At 47.7% G+C, this 17,967-nt stretch overlaps 1 protein-coding gene across 1 annotated transcript in view; it reads left to right on the top strand.

The window, feature by feature from the left end:
- RASA2 (RAS p21 protein activator 2) overlaps positions 1-17,967 on the top strand; it is a 1,321,178-nt gene that overhangs the window by 497,839 nt on the left and 805,372 nt on the right. The window contains exon 8 of the mRNA XM_069618287.1: positions 14,246-14,322. Coding sequence (XP_069474388.1) covers positions 14,246-14,322 — 77 coding nt within the window. The remainder of the gene's footprint in view (positions 1-14,245; positions 14,323-17,967) is intronic.

The raw sequence follows: 17,967 nt of genomic DNA, 5'->3' as shown, positions 1-17,967 counted from the left end.
AGTTGTCTTCAAACTGTTGCCAATGAGAAGAGATTATCGGCAAGCCCCAACATGTGTCCTCGGGGAAACAGCTGCAGAGGCTTCAAATATAACAGAGGACAAGAAACACAACACTGCGGGCTGCAAGCCCAATTATCTATTTTGCAATTTGCCATGAGGGTGCTACTATGTATGTGTGGGAAAATTATGCAGGACGTCATGACTCTGTCAAAAGCAAAGCAGATTAATGAGGAGGTTGACAAAGACCTACATTATCTTATTGTAATGGCTGAGCTAAATGTAGCTGGTATTGGGTAATAATGTCCCCATACATAATGTGCCCCATACATAATGTCGCCGGGAAAAGCCATTGGTGGCATTATATATGGTTACATTATGTATGGGGACGGGTTGCCGGGATGTCCCCTACTCCCATTTAAAAAATAACCAGGGATTGTGGGGGTGTCCTCTGCATGTTCAATGTAATAATGTCTCCGCAAAAAACAGAGAACATTATTACATGGAATTATGTGGCTCACAGCCCAGACCAACGATCAGAGTAGGCATCCTTAGGAGCCATTGTTATTGATGCAGATGCTGATGACTCTATACAGATTCAACAAGTAGATGATGCGGACGTAACTATTGACGCCTCTACTATATACGTAAATAAAAACAACGTAGGCAAAGGAAATGTCTGCACCTTCAATTGTTCCCTCAAGGCCAATCACAGAAGAACTTGAATATCGGCCATTGTTCAAGTGAGTTAAACATGGTTAGTGACCCAAAAAAATGCCCTCTACGGCATCTAGAAAACGAAAGAAGGCTTCCAAATGCAAAGGCACACTCACAGGCTGGCTGCTTAATGAAAATAGTCAACTAGTAGCTGCTGCTGCATCCCATTCCTCCATCTGACTGTTATTTTCCCTACCAATGCTGGCTCTACCCTCTGTGCCTCCACCAATACCTGGTGCACGAGACCTTCAACCCGCTTTGCTTGCTATATCAGAGAGGACCAAGACAGCTAGTGGTTTGGCAGAGAGCTCCATGGAGAATTTGCCTGTGTTCACCATCAAGAGAACGATGCAGGACACTTTGAACACAAAGGCCCATAATAGATCTGATTTTCTGCTACTGAAGCGTAAAATACCATTCCTCCATCTGACTGTTATTTTCCCTACCAATGCTGGCCCTACCCTCTGTGCCTCCACCAATACCTGGTGCACTAGACCTTCAACCCGCTTTGCTAGCTATATCAGAGAGGACCAAGACAGCTAGTGGTTTGGCAGAGAGCTCCATGGAGAATTTGCCTGTGTTCACCATCAAGAGAACGATGCAGGACACTTTGAACACAAAGGCCCATAATAGATCTGATTTTCTGCTACTGAAGCGTAAAATACTGCCATTAAAGACTTTGAGTACTTTGAACCTATTAGGAACAGTAAACATCAACATAGTAGAGTCCTCTGCTTTTCTAGGGACACTGTAATCGTGATAAGATCTTTTAAAAACAGATATTTGGAACTTGCCCAAGCCCCCAATTAATAACGTGCCAGGCATGCAGAGTCTATGGGACACTCTTAAATGGGCTAATCACAGTGGGGGAAAGGCAGTTAACACCAACAGTCTACAAGGAAACATCATGGGGATTTAAACTTGGCTTACGCCACAATTTTGAAAATTTAATATGGACAATTAGCACTTGGAACCCACCGAGCTTTGCCCATATACTGGATGCAGGTGGGTCTTTAACATTGTCTAAAAATTATATTTTTCTCTTACAAGAATTTTGGCTCCTTATTGAATTGAGGCTTGATGGATATAGAATTTTCCAAATTCTAGCGAACAAGGGACCTAGGGGCCACCCTTTTGGGGGCCTCGTGATTGGTGTCACAAATCATTTAATGGCAGAATGGGTCAATCTTTCATCTGACAATCCACCCATACTGGCAGTGAGAATTACCATCCTGACTTTTGCAGGACAATACATGTTACAAATGTATATGACCCACCTGGCCCATCAAAACATGAAGGTATTACTGAGGCAGTGACAGAGCTACTCTGTAAACTAGAAAGGTCTGCCGAATAGGATCTGGTTATAATAGGCAGCGACTTCAATGCTCGTTGCTGCTGCCACCACAACCGAAACCGCCTATGTATATAGTGTGTCCAAACTGAATAAGCAAATATTCTCCCCAAAGGGCTCTGCATGGACTGTGATGATGTCATAATGCCTACCCCCGGGGACCCAGACCAAGTCCAGCAACCCCGGAAGCAGGCATCAAGTTACCCCAAGCAAGCCCAACAACCCCCACTAGGGGCTATTTGGGTGCAGTCCTGGTGCCTATGGCGCCAGGCTCATATGGAGAGTCAGTCCTGGCGCCATAGGCGCCAGGCTCATAGATTAAAACTTACCTGATGCAGACCATGCTGCAAACTTACCTGATGCAGACCATGCTGCAAGAGCTCCAAGCCAAACGAGGCTTGGAAGGGACTATTTTACCTAGGGACTATTTTTTTACTCAGGTGGGGTTGGGGAGGAATACTTACCTGGGACTACTTTAGAGGCTATTTAAACCACGCCCGAAGAGCAGCACACGCTTCGCGTTATTCTGCATACAGCAGCGTAACGCTCACCCTGACTGCAAGTCTGGATCCAGTCTTCTGCCACGCCCGCCTCGAGTTTGGAGCTCCTAGAAAAAGGGAGAAAGAAGGAGAAAAGGTTAGAACAAGAGCAATACCTTTTGATCCTTACCTGAATTCCCGATCCATTGCGCCTTCGAGCTGGAAGAAAGAAGTTATTTTATGCGCGTCGCCTCACCTGCTACAGCGCCGCGCTGAACTCACCGGCCTTCGCAGCATCTTCACATTTCACCGCATCCTCCTGCATGTTTCCGCCGCACTCCGGCACCTAAGGAGAAGACAAGAACAGCAAGAAGGGAATACACAGAGGAATACCCCCCATAGACTTACCTGATTTTACCACCGGGGGTACTATTCTTCTTCACGGGTCGGCGCAGCTTCCACTGCATCCTAGCCGAACCCCGGCCCCTAAGGGGAAACAAAAGGACAGCAAGGTGAAACAAGGGATTAACAAGGGGAACCCTCCTCATCACAAAAAACTTACCTGATTTTACCACCGGAGGCATCATTCCCCGAGACTTCATACTTTCTCTCAGCGCCTGAATAAGGGAGAAAGCAACAGGTTACATATGGACATTATTTTAGCGAACTGTGTTGGATAATACAAATCCTTACCAGAACATTACCAGTTGCCACAAGGAACTCTTCAGTAGGGACAAGCTGCAACCTGCAAGGAATCGGACAAGAGTGAAAGTCAGGCATTTGAACTCTTACGAACTACATACTTATGGCGTCTTGCCGGGAATATCGGAGTCAATATTGTCCTGGAACTCACCAATTCCTTCGAGCCAGTGAAGCAACTGGTTATCTACGCGCTCCTGCGCTCAATGCAGGATGGAGAGCTCATCTTTTCAAATCATCAGAAGAATATTCCTACGGGCCAAGCAAACGAAGCTAGGTGGACCTGTCTAATCCGTCATCTCGGCCCTACACGTCACATTGGCGGAGACCACAGCAGTCCAGCCCAGATCGACGCCTCTGTGGGAGCCAGGTGAGCGTAACAGATGATGTCTGCATTGGACTGATATCTGCTAAACGGGCGAGTAAATGGAGATAGACCTGGCAAAACACTTGGATGAGTAGGTCTTAGATTATCTTTTCTGTAATGAACATACACAACCACACATCAGACAGTTAGAGGTGAAGGAAACCCCCTTCAATGACCACTTCATACTTACCCTTCAAGTGGAATGCTGGGCCCACAATGAATCTCAGAATCAAGTGGGAGACCTCGACATTAACGCTGGTGGCAATCGGCTGGCTTGGACTACAAAGACTATAAAAAAGCCCGAAAGTTTCTTATCGAAAAGCCTGATTGTTTATTGGAAGAGGCCTCTTTCCTGATGGCCTATGGAATAGAGACCTTAATATTCAATAGCATGTCCAAGCTGGCCATCCAAAAGGGATATTTTGCCCACCTGAATAGACCAAGTAAGAGATACCATTTTGATATTGCCATCCACAATGCAACAGTGCCTTACGTAGAGAATTGTGAAATATCAGGAATGACATGGGCTTCTCTAACTATGCCATGCGATCTTCACGATTGGCCAAAAACAAATACAGGAAGTGGATGAAAGCATGGCTAACATCTGACAGAAATGTGCAATGGCAGTATTTCATAGCTGTAGCCAACACAACGATATGCGCAGGATGTGGAAGCTGCTGGGGGTCTTTTTATTTATTTATTTTATTTGTATTTGTTTATTTGTATTTGTAAAGCGCACTAAATCCCAAGGGCATCGAGACGTTAATAATCTGAAGGCACCCCAGGTGGTGTGTGGTATCTTGGAGCAAGAATGGGTTTGTCATCTAAATTACAAGTTTAAGGGGTGCAACCCAGCATTCGCCCCTAGCTCTCCGATTGTAGGTTTAGAATATCTTTTGACCTAGATGAAATTGAAACAATAATTCTGAGATTCAAGGAGTGAAGAGCACCTGGCCCTAATGGTCTGTCAAACATTGTTAAGGCAGCCCCGGAATTCTGGGCCGAGTTACTAGTCATCTTATTCTCGAAGGTTTGTGAGGAGGGGAGCATCTCTATCTTCGCTTAGATCCATTCTGGTACCTATATACAAGCATGGAAGCAGATCCTTGCCAGACAACTTTAGACTGCTTGCCATGCTGGATATTTCCAGCAAGAACTTTTCTTCTTTGCTTTTGGATAGGCTTGAAGAGTGGGCATACGCATCAAATCTCATAGGAAACTTTCAAATGAGGTTCAGGCATGATCTGGCACCGTTCATTGCTTGTGGCTGCTGGACACTTTTTTGAGGGGGGCCAAAGTGAAACCTGTTTGTGGCCATGATATATTTCCAGCCTGCATTTGGTACTGTTAATAGAACTAAGCTATGGAGTAAAATGGAAGCCTATGGCTGTCCGCAGGACCTGTTACTAGCTGTATGTGGCCATTATGAGAACACCTCCATGCAGATCAGGCTGGACAGTAGGGGATCTGTATCTCGCCCCATAGCAGGCGTGGAGTGAAGCAGCGGTGTGTGTTGGCACCCCTGTTTAATCTCTACATTGCTGACTTACCTGTTCTAGGAATAGTTGATAGCTGTCCCTCAAAAATTGGTGGCAAAATGATGCATTGTTTATCTTATGCAGATGATCTTGTGTTGTGTGGTCACACATTTTCCGGTCTTAAGCGATGACTGAAGGCTTTGCAAAGCTATGAGGATGATCATGAGCTAATTTTGAACTACGAGAAGACTAAAATAATGCATTTCGTGCAGAAGAGATCCTCAACACCTAGCATGGTCACCAGTGCCAAAAGTATTGATCAGGTCACCTGCTTTAAAAACCTTTGCCTAAATCTGAAATTTAATTTTTAAATTTCTTTATTAGCATTTCTCATAATCGCATTTACAGCATATCATCATCAGCATATGTTTTTTAAAGCCGTGCTCAACATAACAAAAACATAAGCATAACAGGTGTATTAACAAAATAAACAGTAACTGTCTCCGTATATAGGGGGTGGCTTCAGTTCTCGCTCAGGAGGAGCTAGGGTGTGGTAGTCCGGGGGGGGAGGGGGATTGCCGTGGGAGTAGAGGGTGATGGTATCCCATGAGTGGGGAGGTCCTGCATCCTAGGTGGTTTGTTAATATTGGGTCTCCATTTGGCAATGAGGTGTTCTGTTCAGGGGGCTTATCGTCTGAGGGGTGAAATGCGGTCCAGTTTAAGGCTTTCCATGCATCGAATGATACACTTGCTCCGTCTGTGGATTTGGATGCACCAGCTTCCAATGCTGTGGTTTCTGTTTCTACCCATCTTTCCAACTCACTATACCATAAAGTGTACTGTGGGCCATTAACCATTTTCCATGCCATTGCTATGGTCCTTTTATTTAGTATGCATGCCATGTCCATGAATTTTGCAATGTGCTTTACCTTGGCTAGTCAGGGGTAGGTCCCTAATAGATATTCCTTAGGGGGCCATTCGTACTGCGTTATCCCGGCCTTCTTGCAGGTGTGTTCCACCTTGGACCAGAGACAGCGTACCCTGGGGCATTCCCAGAACATATGCATCAGTCCAACCTTCTCAGCGTTGCACCATGTACATGTGGGGTGTGCCTGCTTATTGAACTTGCCCATTTTGTTAGGGGTCATGTATGTACGATATAGCATGTTTAGCTGTATCAGTCAACATCTGGTGTTTCTAGACACCTCTTTAGGAAACGTCGGGGCCCTTTCACATTCCCTATCTGTGATTTCTTGTCCCAGATCTGTTTGCCATTTGGACTTAAATGCGATGCTTTGGGGGTTAGGTTTGTCTATCAGCTGGCTGTATATTCTGGACACTATGCTCCATTCCTCGCCTAAATTATACAGCAGTGTTACGAGGGGGTTTTCTATTGGTTCCTCTGGCCACACGTCCCATTTTGCTCTCGCTACCCTCTTGATTCGCTGATACCACAGGAATTGGCCTGCCGGCATGCCCTCCATAGTGTGGAGTGAGGTGAAGTCCCTAAAAGGTCCACTCTCATACAGATCTCCCCATGTGTCCCTTTTCTCTCCCAGAGTCTAATGTTCGGAAGGTCAGACGGTGTCTTGCATAGGTCAGATATCACGGGATCTCGGGTGAGTATGCGTGTTCTAGGTGTAGGAGGGTCTTGGTTCAGTGCCATATCTGCCTCCCAAGGGTTAACAGCATAGGAGCATCACTCAGACAATTCTGGGGGACCCAAATGAGTTCTTTCAGGTGTAGTGGGGCCACTAGGTGTTGGAGTAGTGTCATTTCTGAGGTGACCTCGTCCGATAGCCAGTGGGGTCACAAAACTGAGTTTTGCTGCTAGGTAATACTTTTCCATATCCGGAAGTTGGATGCCTCCTTTTTTGTGGGGCAGGGTCAGTGTGGTTAATGCTAACTTAAGTCTGCCTGCTCCCCACAGGAACCTTCGGATCAGTGTTTCGATCAGGTGAAAGAAGGCGGCCTTGATGTAGTAGCGCACATTATGAAAGTGATAGAGGAACCTAGGGAGAATTATCATCTTGACTATCGATGCCCTGACCATCATGGATAAAGGGAGTTTGGACCAGAAGCTAGTGGATTTGCGTAATGCCTTGATTGCAGCTTTGGTATTGTGTTCGTGCATCAGCTCTGGTGTGTGTAGTATGTTGACTCCCAGATACCTGAATGTGTTGGGTTGCCATTGAATTCCTACCACGGGTAGGTCCTCCAATTTCCTGCCTCTTAAGTCTGCTGGAGGGAACAGGCAGGACTTCTGTCACTGTATGCCTGAGACCTTGGGTTAGTTGTCTAGAACTCTTAGCATGTTGGGCACGTTTAGATGTGGATCTCTGGCGTACAAGAGGACGTCGTCGGCGTACAGCGAGATTATATGGTACTTCCCACCCACCTGTATTCCAGCGTCAAAGAATTGCTTTCTGAAGTATATGGCTATTGGCTCCAGGCCCAATATATAGAGCATGGGGGACAGCGGGCAGCACTGCCTAGTGTGTCTGCGTATATCCCACGCTTGGGATACAAGCCTTCCCGATTTCATCTCGCCCTAGGTTTAGTGTATAGGATCTTTACCCACTTGATAAATCCCTCCCCAAATCCAAATTCCCTCAGGGTTGCCTCAAGCCACTCCCAATATATGGAGTCGAATGCTTTTATTGCATCCAATGAGAATAGTGCGTAGGAGCCCTTCTCTTGGTTTGTTTGGGCAATGACTTGCTGAAGTCTGCAGAGATTTGCTGTTGTGTTACGTCCTGGAACAAAACCTGTCTGGTCCGCGTGTACGAGCGTTCCTATTTGTCTAGAGAGCCGCTTGGCTAAAATCGTGGTCAGTATCTTAATATCATAGTTAAGCATTGCAAGCGGGCGGTAGGAGTCGCACTTCTCTGCTGTTTTCCCTGGCCTGAGCATCGGGAACACTAGTGTCTCCCTCATGCTTTCTGGGAGCATCTCCAGGTCGTATGCCTCCTGATTATACTTTGTGTAGTAGTGGAGTGAGAGTTGGTTCATACTTTTTATAAAACTCTGGGGGCAGCCCGTCGCTACCTGGGGTTTTGCCGGTGGCCAATGACTTTATTGCCTCCGTGATATCCTCGGTGGTGATATCGGAGTCCAAGCTTTCTCTTTGTGTGGGGGTGAGTTTTGGGAGCCCTATTTCCTCGAGTGTGCTTTGGATTTCGTCGTGGGGGACTGGTGTGTCATGCGAGTATAGCTGGGTGTAAAATGATTTGAAGGTATCATTGATGCCCTGTTGTGTCTGTTGGAGCGGGCTGCTTGCATCTTTCAGTGTAGTTGTTAGGTGTTTAGGGTGCTCCTTCTTTCAGAGCCATGCAAGTAAGCAGCCCGGTCTATCCACCTCTGTGTGCGCTCGGATTGTCCTGGTGACATAATCGAATTTGGCTAATCTGTCCCATGTCTCTTTGCACCCAGCTCTAATTCGCTTGGGGTTTCTTCCTCCTGTGTTGTCCCTAGGGCAGCTGATTCTATCTTTTTGATCTCCTCCTCCTGTCGTTCCAGTTCGGTGCGTAATAGTTTGCTGATGCCGCCGCCTTTGCTATAATCTCCCTGCGTGTCGCCACTTTGAGAGCCTCCCATACCGTGCCCACCCGGTGCACGCTATCCATGTTTTCCTCTACGTATTTCTCTAGGGATTCCCGAAGGCCCTCCCTGAAGGCTGGGTCTCTTAGTGCCTCGGTGGGCATCCTCCATAACGGAATTGGGGGTCTGGGCCCGACTGTTCACCATTCAATCAGTAGGGGTGAGTGATCTTGATATGGATCAGCCTAGATATTGTGCTAGTTCTATTTGGGGGAGGTGTTCTCACCCTACAAAGACGTGGTCTATCCTGGTGTATAGGCAGTGCGGGGATGAGTAGTATGTGTAGCCTCGCTCACTTGGGTGTAACTCCCGCCAGGTATCTGCTAGGTCTAGTTTTCTATTACTGAGTCAAATGCGGTGGAGGCTGTGGTTTTCCGGGGTTGAGGGGGGGGGTTGGACCTGTCCCGCTCTCGGTATCGTACACAATTGAAATACCCTCCCCAAATGAAGAAAGAATTCCTGTATTGGGTCAGCTTGTTACACATTTCAGCCAGATGAGCCGGATATTGCAATTGGGGAAATAAGAGTTTACCATGCATGTTTCAATTTGCTCTATGTAGCCCCAGATTATCACGGATCGACCCTCTGGGTCGGTCTCTGCCTTAACCAATTTGAAAGGTGTCTGCGGGCTTATCCACATGTATACCCTGCTCGCGTACTTGGAATATGCTGTGCCAAATCCTTGCCCCCCGTGTTCTTGTAGTTTGGCCATTGATTCTTCTGTTAAGTGGGTTTCTTGTAGTAGGGCTATCCCAACCTTCTTTCTGTTCAAGAAGGATTTAATTTGGTTCCTCCTTAAATAGGTGCCCAGTCCCCTTACATTCCAAGTTAATACCCTGGTTTGTGCTGCCATGTTTGTGCAAAGATTAGAGTTGTTGCCGCCCGCTTGGGTCAGTGTTTAATACGTTGCCAGCCACGCCATCTAGACCTCCTGCGTTTTGGGTGTCGCAGCAAATGAAATTTGAACCCTCCAACCTCCCAGGCACTCCACTTTCCCCTCCAGAGACATCATGAACAATGGAACATTAACTTTTGTGAACCAAAAACATATAACTGCACCCAGCAATTGCCTTGGCCCGTCAGCGCTCAGGTACCCCCGCGACGTTTGGGCCCATCCTGGGCGTTTGGCACGAGTGGTGTGCTGGCGGTGGGCCTGCACTGAGCTGTCGTGGGGTGGGTTGAGTGCGCTGTGCGTGTGTCTCCGCGGGCTGTCTGTCCGAACCAGCGAATGAACGCATGTAGCAATGGTCTAGAGTGCAACAGTTCTCTTGTCGCTGCTTTATGCACAGTTTTTCGATTCAGGAATTTCCCAAGCCGCGCAGATAGTAAATCGGTCCTGCAATGGGCTCCCCGGCGCTGGCCAGGTTTTTGTGCTCTTTCGAATGACAAATATGTCAAAAACATTGTACCGAAAATTTGTTTTTTGAATGTATTTTTTTTTATTTACATGTTTTTTTTTGTTTTGTGAGTAAAAGAAAAGGCTTTAAAAAAGGGGGGACTGGGGTGGTTTGGGGAGGCACCCCCCCATTGCAAACAAAAAATAACAAAAAAAAGACATTTATAAAAAAAAATTTCGGTGTCATGTTTTACTTTACACATTATGGCATTCGAATAAATGTCATTTGAAATACTCACTAGGAACCGGGTATAATAGCATATATTTCAGGTTCAGCTGCAGAAGCCTCGCTTTTATCACCACGAAGGAGTTTCTTGCTCTGTACCGTGGTTGTGTAATCCGGGTAGATGACGATCTTGGAGTTGTCTCTTTTGATTTCCCCTCCTTCTCTTGAATATTTGAGTATTAGTTCTCTGTCCCGGAAGTTTAAGATTTTTGCAATCATCGGGCGTGGGTGCGAACACGATGGTGGTTTCTTTTGGAGGGATCTATGGGCCCTATCTACTGCAAAGCCCTGGGATAGCTGGCTAGCACCGATTTCCTGTTGTATCATTGTCCCCACGAATTCCGTCGGGTGCATTCCCTCCATACCCTCCAGGACGCCCAGTATGCAAATGTTGTTTGCTGCGGGCACGCCCCTCTGCATCTTCGGACCTCGCCTCCAGTCTTGCCACCTTCATTTCCAGCTCTTGTACTTTGGCTTTCAGGTCGGCCGTGGTCTCAACAGTGTCCTGTAATCCTGCCTCTGCTGTGGTTACTCTTTTTGTTAAGTTGCGGGCGTCTTGGTGCATTAACTGCATGTCGGATTTGACTTTGTGTATCTTGAGATCTATGAATGTTCTTAGAGCCACAATGGCCTGTAGCACCTGTAGCACCTAGTCATCTTTAGCGATATCTTCTGAGGGCTGCGATTCTTGGTGTGTGTTCGCTTCTGATTGTGACTGCTGTTTCGACTTGGCTGCTGAGAAGGAGTCCATTATTGTCGACTTGGCTTTGCCACTGGTGTGGGACATCTCCTGTTGATGTATCTTGGGTTCTGATGGCGAGGTCCACTCGGCCTCCTGCGGCGTGGCACTTATGTTGGATTACTGGGGGTGTATGGCGTGGCTCCAGTTGGTGGGAGCGACCCGAGGAATGTGTGAGAATGTCAATGTGAAGTTAATAGTTGAGTGATTTGTGGGATGTGGATGAGTTCATTTATGGTCTTGCCTGGCGAACGGGCCAGTTGTGGCTCTGCGGTGGTCCCCACAGTGTCTGAGCCCTCTGTGCCAGTACCACTAGGATATCCTTATTTTCCTCCAGGTGCATCCAAGTTTCAGGAGCTATCCCCTGTGGTTGTCACAGTGAAGTTGTGGGTGTAAACTTGGGTTTTCACAGCAGGTATCACCCTCTGCGGGTTGGGCCGGGATTGAGCGGTATTGTAGAGTTGGGTATTCCTTGGCGGTGGTCCGGGATCTCAGGTGGGGTTGTGACAACACCCGCTGGTCTTTTCCTCACGGCGGGGGTGCTCCGATGTGTTAGGTTGCGCTGGGCTGCTTGGATGTGGTTTGGCAGCGCTTGTGCATCAGCAGGGCTCTGTGCACCCTTTATGGTCTAGGGGTGTGTTGGTCAGGTTCGGGACGGTGGTATCTGGTGGGGGTCTTGGTGCATGGTGTTAGCAGGGCGTGTCCTCCTCGCTCACAGCGAATCAACAGTCTGTTGATGCTAATGGAGGCATCTGGCAAATTGTGCCCCGTAGTTGGGCTTGAGGATAGTGCGTCAGTGCTGGCAGCCGCAGCGACCCCCTTTGCAGTGGGATGTGTGTTTGGGCAGAGTGGGCAGGATTCGAGCTACTTGCGTGTAAGTCTCTGCTGACCTTGTGGTTTAATATTTCCCTTGGCACCGAGGTGCCGTAAGTGTGGGGGGTGCTCGGTAACTGCTATTCTTCCTGCTCCGGCCCCTCGCTGCTTCGCTGCGGATGTTCCGGCTTGGGTGCTGTCCTCTGGGCAGTCCGCTGGGCTCGAGGTCAAAGTCCAGCGTGCTGTGGTTTCTGCGGTCCTTCTCGGTTCCTGGGCTGCAGTCCGGTGCCCGCTTTCACGGTGGGGGCTGGGGCGCTCCCCCCTCTCGGTCTTAGGCAACCCTGAAGCTGCACTTTGCAGTAGCGCTGCTTGATGTTGTCCTCTGCTGCAGGGTCGATTAAGGACTGCTTCAAGGCTATTCGGTTTGGTATGCAGGTGGGGAAGGAAGTGGCGTCTGTCGTTCAGCTCTTGTGTGGGGCAGTCTTCTTCGCGATCCTTTGCTTCAGGGAGAGTGTTTCAGGTCGACGGCGCCATTTTGTGGGACACAGTGGCTCCTCTTGGATCGAGCGCTTCAGTGATTCCACAGCTCCGATTTTTGTCGGGAATCGCACCGGGTGACAGGGGAAGGGTTCTTCCTTCTGTGACTGCCTTCAGGCGTGAGAATCTGTGTTTTTATCTGCTGCAATAGGATCTGAAGTAGGATCACGGACAGGAGCTCAACGGAGCTGCTTCCTCACACCAAGCGCGCTGGCCACGCCCCTTAGGGTGACTATCCGGTATTAATTGCAGGAACGAGATGGAAAGCTGTTGTACTAATGAACAAGATATGTAGGTTCGTTGATGCAGTTTCTGGATTCAGTCTACTAGGGATACTAACTATGTATAAAATGAGCATCTGTGCCACAGTGTTGTATGGGTTAGATGCTATATGTATGGATGATCTTTCCTGGCTTGGGTTAATAGAGGGTAAGTTTTGGTGTAGAATGTTAAAACTGGGGCCTAGTACCCTGATGGAAATCATTCGGCTTGAATTGGGCCTTCTATCATTAAGGGCTATACCCTTGAAAATAAGGTGTGCATTAAACCTAAAATCGTGGAAAACACCAACTTGCCCTCTGCTTAAACTGCAGGGGAACCAACACAGGCGCAAAGTCGGTCTTACACTTGAGTCCCTGCCTAATAAGACCTTTGAGCTGATTGAGTGGACCCCAAACTGGGAAGATAATTTTTACATGCTTAAATAGGGGATGATAGCGAAATTGGAGCCATGGGATGGGTGTGCCAATTATAATCACCCGGCATCTTGAGAAGTTATTGCACCGTGGTCGAGAACTTGGCACATAAATTCAAGACCCCCCAGCTTTATCTGACGTTGTGCCCTTCCCCTGAGTTATGGACATTTCTCCTACTCTTACATGTAAATCAACTCCCCGTACTTGCAGTGATTGTCCCAGAGCGAGGAATCCCAAAATAAGGTAGGTTCTGATGACTATGTGGCCTGAAAGAAAAACATGAAACTGCTAGACCTGTCCTCACTGAGGGTCGAGAACATGGTCCCTTGTATATGAAGATGCTCGGATCTTATGTGATGGACCTCGACAACATCAATAGCGATTCATTTTGGACCTATTGCCTGAACTCTGAACATGGGTCTAGGCACGCTGCAATTTATGTCTGCATGGGAGTCGTGGCTCCCGGGAAGCTTGTAAAGCTTGTAAAGTCTGCAAAGTTGTACTAAGCCTGTATTTTGTGTGACTAATCATTTTACATGCCCCCTCGGATTGAAAGGCTGTAATGAAATGATTTTGTTTTATCTCTATTCTATTTTATTAACATTATTGTATAGGAAATTTTGAGATATATTGTAATTGATATCTTTTATATATGTAATATGAATGGAATGTATTGTATTGAAAAATTGAATTTATTGTTAAATTGTCTCGGGAGGATAGCTCAGGGGCAACGTACTCCCCTTGGAAGCAAGATGACACGGAGAACCACAGGTTCGATCCCTGGGTCCGCGCTTAGAAACCTCTGGGGTTTTAAGCGGGTTATACATAACCTATCATATCATATCAAAGCTCTTTGAGCTATAACCATAATACATTGATTAGAAGATGTAGCTCTGCCACTTGTTAAACTCTACTGAGTTTAACAAGAATCAAAGTGAAGCAGACTGCTCACCGCCTGCACTGAGGAGAATTGAAGGCCAGTGCAGTTCATACAGCATTGGTTAGATTTTAACCCAATGTTTCTTCCCGTATTTCCCATTTTACCGCACAACTATTTAGAAGTGATTCATAATAAAACCTAATTCTCATATAGATTTGAAAAACTTTGAAAATGTGTGGATCTGATATTAATTGAATAATTGACATTTCAGGTAACAAGACACAGCAGTTACAGCAAGAAGTCCCAATTTCAGGTTGAGGAAGAAGACATAGAGAAACTTGAAATCAGGTTTGTATGTTGATATAGTATCAATGAGGTTGTAGTTTTACGTGTGGAGTCTCTACAGTACAACTAGCATTGATTTCTAGTCTGCTCAGAGTTTTCACTTGGTATCAGAACTGGGAGCCTCTGTGTTTAGAAGAATGGCTTTTTTGTATGCTGTGGTTTCCTCAAATTCCTGAATATTAAAATCCAGTAATGGTATCTGGTTACCCAAAGTGATTTATATAAGATTGACATATAAAGAATTTCAATGGCAATTATTTGCATATACTCGTACGTCCCGTCTCCTTTCCTCCATCCTTCTGGGCATTGTGAGAAACCATGTGTCTCACTGACTAGTCCTCACGGATCTGTCATCCAGATGGCCAGACACGGCCATTGCTTTTCGATTCAAGTTCCTGGGTGTGGACCAGTGCGGGAGGATCACCTGGGTGAGGGGTCTTGGGTAGGATATTTAGGAACCCTGTGCCCACCCCCACCCCCCTTACAACACGAACACTTTCTCATGGACAGCCCACTATGAGAGAAAACAGACTAACAGCCGAGCAGTATACATGATGTGTCCCAATACAATGGTCAGGTGTGGTCAGGCAATTACTGATCCTCGCACACACCTGACTTCCATTACACTTCGGTACATACAATTGAAGTCATAAGGATATTCTGATTCTGATTCCTTCCCCGTACAGGTTAACACACCATGAGCAGAACCAATTATGTCACTTTTAAAATAATGTTTTAACCTTTCGCTTTAGTCCCTACGAGTAGCTAAATGTCCCTGTCCACAGAGCAAGCTCACTGTCCCTTGGGGTATAGTGTCCCTAGTAAGGCGCTGGTATGTCGCATATCTAAGGGGGAAGAGAGAGAAGCGGTGTAAAGAAGCTCTCCCTAGCCTGGCTCACTACTTTCTTGGGCTAAAAACTGCACACTAAGGTCAGTCAACAGTTGTCTTTTAATGGCGTTGCTGGCCCTTCGTGTGACTTATCATAAAAAAGACGGTGCAACCATCGTCTAGTGGGAATATTTCCACTAAGTTTTGGTAAAAGATTATACGAGTCCTACCAAGTTATCGTGAATCTGGTGAGTTGGATTAGCTACCTAATCGAACCAGTGTCGACCGGTTTCAGCAGGGTCACTTGTTTGCCGCTTTCCTCAGGACCTACTATAGTGCCCTATGTGGACACTTGTTTTGTTATAAAAAAGGACAGTTCTTGTTATAGCTGTCTTTTAATTTCTTTTTTTGATGCAGACATCCTCCACAAAGTTGGGACATTTCATCATTGCGTCCATTCCCTACAAGGGAAAATACATACATATCAGGGGACTGGGGTTGACATGACTACTATTCACTATGCTTTGATATCCTTAGTGTGTCTTACCGGAAAATTTGTAGCCTGTGTGGTATAGGTGTGGATCCGGTCTCTGCAATGTGTCTGATGGAACCCTAAAAGGCAAGTTGCCACCAATGAGTTCTCCATTTTGCTATATTTGTATTTTCATTTGTGATTTTTATTTTTTATTTTTATTATTGTTAGTCTCCCGGTCTGTAATAATGAGGAGTGCACTTACCCTATCTGAACAACAGCCGTGTGTTCTATGTGTAGGGGGTATTCATGTCCTTCCTTTACTTTTTCTTACAGGTTTCTCATATGGTTAGTGAAACCCGCCTGAAAATAACGAGACATTGTGAGGAGATGTATTTGCTCTCTGTTAGAGTTGCAAGCGATTATTTTATTTCTGTAATTAAGGTGGTTGCTCTAGGTGACTGGGGGTAACGGAGTGGATATACTTCACTTCAAATATATTTCACACAAATGACTGGACGAGTCGCGGATACCGAGACAGCCCGGGCGTTAGGCACGCTCCAGCAGCAACGGCCGTCCTTTCGGGCCTCCGGAGGAAAGGCCCAGTGATACTCCAAAGGTTTCGGTGGCGGCTCGTCATCCTACCGTCAACCATCCCACTCTTCGGCCCAGGAAGCCTACAGGGGCCGCAGCAAGTCCGGAGGATGTCGTTGTCGCCAAGGTCCCCAACGACGACGACCGGACTTGCTGCGGCCCCTGTAGACTTCGTGGGCTGAACCGGTCGCAACATCGGGCCCCACCCACGAACCCCAGTGGGAGGCCACCTGGCGAGCTTGGTCAGCGTGTGGAAGTCCATCTCCACCAACCGTTGGGTACTGGACGCCCTGGCCTGCGGGCCCACCCTGGAATTTCAACAGAAGTACCCGCGCATTCCACCGGTGGCCAGGAAGGAAAACCATGTGCCTCAGCTTCTGCTGGAGGTACAGGCCATGTTGAAGAAGGGTGCGATAGAACTCGTCCCAAAGGGGGTCCGACGTGTACACCAGGAACTTCCTCATCAGAAAGAAGACTGGCGGTTGGAGACCCCTACTAGACCTCCGCCGCCTCAACAAGTACACTAGGTCCCAGAAGTTTTGGATGGTCACCCTGCAGCACGTGCTGAGACAACTGGAAAAAGGGGATTTACTGTCGTCACTGGACCTGGAGGATGCCTATTTCCACATCCCCATTCACAAGGGACACCGCAAGTTTCTGCGCTTCGTGGTCCAAGGGCAGCATTACCAGTTCAAGGCCCTTCCCTTCAAATTGAAGTCGGCACCAAGGGTTTTTCGCCAAGTGTCTGGCTCCAATGGCGGCGCGGTTATGCCTGCAGGGGATCCACGTCTACCCCTACCTGGATGATTGGCTCATCCGAGCAAAGTCGAGGGAGACCGCCGTCGAACACACGGCAGGGATCGTCCGGCTACTCATGGAACTGGGGTTCTCGATAAACTTTGCGATCTCAGGACGCGCAGTTTCTGGGGTCCCGGCTCAACACGGTGTTGTGTCTGGCATCCCCGTCAGAGGAGATATAACGGCCATCCTGGACAAGGTACAATGGCTGTTGACCCTGAAGATCACAAGGGTTAGGTCCATCAAGTCCTTCCTTGGCATGATATCGTCGTGCATTTACCCTGTACGCCTGTGCAGGCCGCGGATGCAACTGCTGTAGGAGTTCCTCGACGCCCGTTGGATCCAGGTATCGGGAAACTTCGAGGACAAGATCACCCTCGTCAAGAGTTTCCATTGAGCGATTCGGAGGTGGGGTGTCCGCGTGCATCTGTCAGAGGGCGCGGATTTCCAGACCCCCCTCACCACGAGATGGTCACGACGGTCGTCTCACGCAAGAGGCCTGTGACTACCAGAGGAGAAGTTGTTGCACATCAACGTTCTGGAGCTAAGGGCTGTGTTTTGGGCCCTCAAGTCTTTCCTCCTGTCCCTTAAGGTCAAGGTGGGGCAGATTTTCACAGACTCCACCACCACAATGTTTTACATCCGGAAGCAGGGGGTCACCAGATCCCCAGCGCTCTCCAAAGAAGCGCAGGACCTATGACAATGGGTTTTCGCGCAGGAGATGTCCTTGTCCCCTTTCATCTGGCAGGAGTGAAGAACACTGTGGCCGACTCTCTCAGCAGGGAACTGTGCTCGTGCCACAAGTGGGAGCTTCGACAGGACCAAGTGGATCTGCTGTTGCAACGATGGGGCAATCCCCAGATCGATCTGTTTGCGACGACGACGAATACCAAGTGCCGGAGGTTCGCCAGCAGGTTTACCCCAGGCGAGCAATGGGGGATGCATTCTACTTCCC

The sequence above is a fragment of the Ambystoma mexicanum genome, chromosome 10, assembly GCF_040938575.1.
Source record: "Ambystoma mexicanum isolate Mex_15411 chromosome 10, UKY_AmexF1_1, whole genome shotgun sequence".
Classification (NCBI taxonomy): domain Eukaryota; kingdom Metazoa; phylum Chordata; class Amphibia; order Caudata; family Ambystomatidae; genus Ambystoma; species Ambystoma mexicanum.
This window is presented reverse-complemented; position numbering and strand designations above follow the sequence as displayed.